The sequence below is a fragment of the Gracilinanus agilis genome, chromosome 1 (genome assembly GCF_016433145.1).
Source record: "Gracilinanus agilis isolate LMUSP501 chromosome 1, AgileGrace, whole genome shotgun sequence".
In the NCBI taxonomy this organism is placed as follows: domain Eukaryota; kingdom Metazoa; phylum Chordata; class Mammalia; order Didelphimorphia; family Didelphidae; genus Gracilinanus; species Gracilinanus agilis.
In genome coordinates, this window is record NC_058130.1 from 758,315,891 (window position 1) to 758,319,905 (window position 4,015).

General features: G+C 50.2%; 1 protein-coding gene across 1 annotated transcript in view; it reads left to right on the forward strand.

The window, feature by feature from the left end:
• The first annotated feature begins 3,379 nt into the window (after positions 1-3,379).
• Positions 3,380-4,015, forward strand: part of DTX1 (deltex E3 ubiquitin ligase 1) — a 24,466-nt gene continuing 23,830 nt past the window's right edge. Inside the window, exon 1 of the mRNA XM_044685434.1 lies at positions 3,380-3,443. Within this exon, the coding sequence (XP_044541369.1) occupies positions 3,380-3,443 (64 nt within the window). The remainder of the gene's footprint in view (positions 3,444-4,015) is intronic.

Sequence of the window (4,015 nt, forward strand, 5' to 3'; positions counted from 1 at the left end):
GATACACTGTTCTCTCCAGTAATGCCTAGGAGAGGCAGAGTGACCAGAGAGCGATGGGGTCAAACCCTTCCCTTTAACACATACTGGCTGTGGAACTCTGGCCAAGTCGCTTCATCTCAAAGTGACTTAGCTCACCAAGAACATAAGTCACAGAGGTGCCAACCTGCATTGGTAAAGAGAATTTCCTCATCCAGGAATCCTAATGAAATCAAAGCTCCAATATCTGTCCCCTAAAAATAATATCCCCCTATATAGGGGGAACTCTAGGACCAGCCCCACAGGGTGCAGCCAGAGTAACCCAAGACTCAGGGCTGGTGAAGAGGACGGTGAAGGACCTACACAGGGCTCTTGGTGCCCAGTGCCCAGATATAGAAGGGGGCAGGTTGGAGCAGCTTGTGCTCCAGCTGATGCCAGTTAGCAGGCCGGGCTCCCCAGGGATCTTGGCTTCACCAGCCAAAGCCAGCCTCATTAATCACTGTCCCTGGCAGGAAAAGAGAGAGAAGGAAAAAGAAACAAGAGGAGGAGGAGGGTGAAGACAGAAGAAGGGAAGGGAACGCCTTTGGGCAGCCACAGTGAGTGACAACATGTGTCCTTTTCCCACTGCATTCCTGTGAGGTAGACAGATGGGGAGTGAGGGGGGAGACAGAGACAGAAAGAGGTGATATCTAGAGAAATAGAGAAGAGAGACAGAAATAAAGGATAGATATACGACGAAGAGAAAAATAGCTGACAGGTGATCAAGGGAGAAATAGAGGGCAGCAAGCTAGAATGAGAGACTGAGAGATATAGACGTAGACGATAGGTCTAGAGATAAAAACAGATGGACAGATAGATACATAGCTAGACATTCAGACAGATGGATGGACAGACGGATGGACAGAGATAGGTCAGTAGACAGATGAACAGACAGATCAGTAGATAGATAGACGGACGAACAGACAGACAATAGAGATAGAACAGTAGATAGATAGATAGATAGATAGATAGATAGATAGATAGATAGATAGATAGATAGATAGATAGATAGGCAGACAGACAAATAGATAGACGGACATATAGATAGACAGACGGAGATGGATAGATAGATAAATAGATGCATAGATAGACAGACAGCTATAGATAGATAGACGGGCAGACAGAGATCAGTAGACAGATTAGATAGACAGACGGACAGAGACGAACGGATAGATAGAAAGATGTGCAGACAGGCAGAGATAGATTAGTAGACAGATTAGATAGATAGACAGACAAACGGACAGATAGATAGACAGATGGATATAGATGGATAGATGTAGATAGATAGATAGATAGATAGATAGATAGATAGATAGATAGATAGATAGGAAAGAGGAATAGATGGATAGATAGATAGACAGAGATAGATTAGTAGACAGATAGATTAGATAGAGAGATGGACAAATGGATAGATAGAGAGAGCGATGGATAGATAGATAGATAGATAGATAGATAGATAGATAGATAGATAGACATAGATAGATAGATAGATAGATAGATAGATAGATAGATGCATAGATAGACAGATAGATGTGCAGACAGGCAGAGATAGATTAGTAGACAGATAGATAGACAGACAGAGATGGACAGACAGACAGATAGGTAGATAGATAGACAGACAGATAGGCCCTGCCCTCAAGGAGCTTACATTCTAATAGAGGAATAAAGGGAAATGGGGTGAAATCTAGCCTTAGGCCCCACATCTCCCTACAGGTGAGATCTGTGTGAGTACTGAGGCTGTACCTGTGAGTACAGGTGAGTACCGAGGCTCTGAGGAATGACTTGCCCAAGGTCACACAAGTGAGGAGCTGGGGACCTGAACCAGGTCTTCTGAGTCCAAAGATAGTACATGGAGGACCCTGAAAGTCAGAGATGATGGCAATGGCAATGGCTATGGTGAGATCTAGCCCTTTAAAGTTTGCAGCGCCTTTCACGTGTGCCGTCTATTTGGTCCTCAACATAATCTGGGAGGCAGATGATATTATGATCCCCATTTGGCATATGAGGAAACTGAGGCTGAGGGCAGTTAAGTGAATTGCCCAGGGCCACACAGACTCAGTAAAGGCTGGAGCACTGGGGTTTTCGTGCCCCCACATGAGCTCACCTGGCTGGATCAGATGTGAGAGACAGCAGGGAGCTTGCAGATCTGAGCAGGGAATGGCCAGCTGAGTGTCCGACACTGAGATGCAAGACTCAAGTGAGTCCCTGCCCACGAGGAGTTGACACTCTCTAGGGAGAGCCTCCCCACACAGCAGCTTGCATGTAAGTGTAGAAAACAGAAGTATTTAGAATATATACAAAATTACAGGAGGGGCACCAGAAGCTGGGAGGGGTGGAGGGGACAGGAAGAGAGCTTGAGCTGCACTTTGAAAGACCAGCAGGCTGATAAGGAATAACTCAGAACCAAAGTGTCGGCAACCTATAACGTACCCAAGGAGTCCTCCAGCCTCAGCGAGGGTCCTCCAGGGAGAGAGAGCCCACCACTTCCTGGGGCAGCCCATTCCACTCTGGGAGGGACACCCACCCATTTCTCCTGGTTTGTACCTTTGGGGACCAAATAGAATGCAAACTATGCCTTCTCCGGGGGCAGCCCTTCCCGGCTGGCCCCCTTTCCTCGCAGGGCTAAAGCCCCCCCCCCCTTCTGCTGATCCCTTCAAAGCAAGAGCTCTCTAGAGGCCTTTCGCCCTGGTCACCCTCTTCTCAACTTTGAGGGGATCTTCCTAAAAGGCAGAAAGAAGCGAGGCGGCATATTGAATAGGGGACTAGACCTGGAGTCAGGAAGGCAAGATCAGATCCAGCCTCCTACAGGTCCTAGCAGAGGTCCCTTCTCATTGCCTCGGCATTGCCATCTGCAAAATGGGGGTAATAATAGCACCTGGCACTGGGGGAGGCTGTAAGAATTGCAAGGCCCTGTGCAGACTTTATGCTGGCTCTTAAGTGTTGCCCAAGACCAAACTTCTCCCCTGCTAGGCTGTCTTCTAGACTTGGGAGCCAGGCGTCCCTGATCCTCTCCCCTCTCCTCCCTCTTGGGCTCTCTGAGCTTTACTCCAGCCTACAGAGAAGTGGGTCCTGGCAGCAGGCAGCCCGTGAGGTCGTGGGATCCTGGGGAGCTGGAGGCAGCGGGTCATCCCACAGGTGGCAGGAAGCTCGGAACCGATGTGGCTCCCCCTCCTCCTCCTCAGACCCAGAGGTCCGGGACGGGAGGAGCCAATCTGGGGCTCCTGGGAGGTGTGTGGAGGGAGGAATTGCGGGGTTCTGGCCTGGAGAGACGGCAGCATCCGGTATCCCTTCCCGGCTCAGAGCAAACCCCTCAGCCCCCAACCCCAAGCAGCTAGAAATAGCTGGGGGCGGGGAAGGACGCGGCATGCGCAGGAGGCGCCGTCTCCTGAAGGCCGAGGTTTCTAGTTTCCTTGGCAACAAGGGCCCAGGTGCACTGCGGAAGCGAGTATCTGGAGAGGCCTTTGGGGAGTGGGGGCAGCCCCACGCCTGGCCTTGAAACCCGCTGCACTGCCCTTCATCCAGCTCCTCCTCTGCCTCTGAGCGCTCTCCAGCTGTCCCTTTGTCTCTTTGGGCCTCTCTCTCTCCCTCTCCATCTCTTTGTCACTCTGTCCCTCCCTCCCTCCGTCTCTCCCTCGTTCCCCCCAGTCATTCCTTCTCTCTCGGTTACTGTCTCTCCATGATCCTCCTTGTTTTTCCTCATTTTTTCTGTCTTGATGTTGCTCCACCTCTTTCCTGTCAACTCTCCTCTTGTTCTTTGTCTCTTTCTCTCTCCTCCCCTCTGACTTTTCCCATTTTTCTCCATCTCCCTCCCTTTTCCCTCATGTGTTATCCCATCCTTTTTCTACATTTCCACACTCTCCCTCTCTCTCCCTCCCTCCTCTCTTTCAGTTTGTCTCTGTCTTTGTCTCTCTCTCCCTCTCTCCCCCTCCCCCTCCTTCCCTCTCTTCCTCTCTCTTCTTTCCTCTTTCTTTCCCTTTTCCCTTCCTTCCTCTCTTTCTCT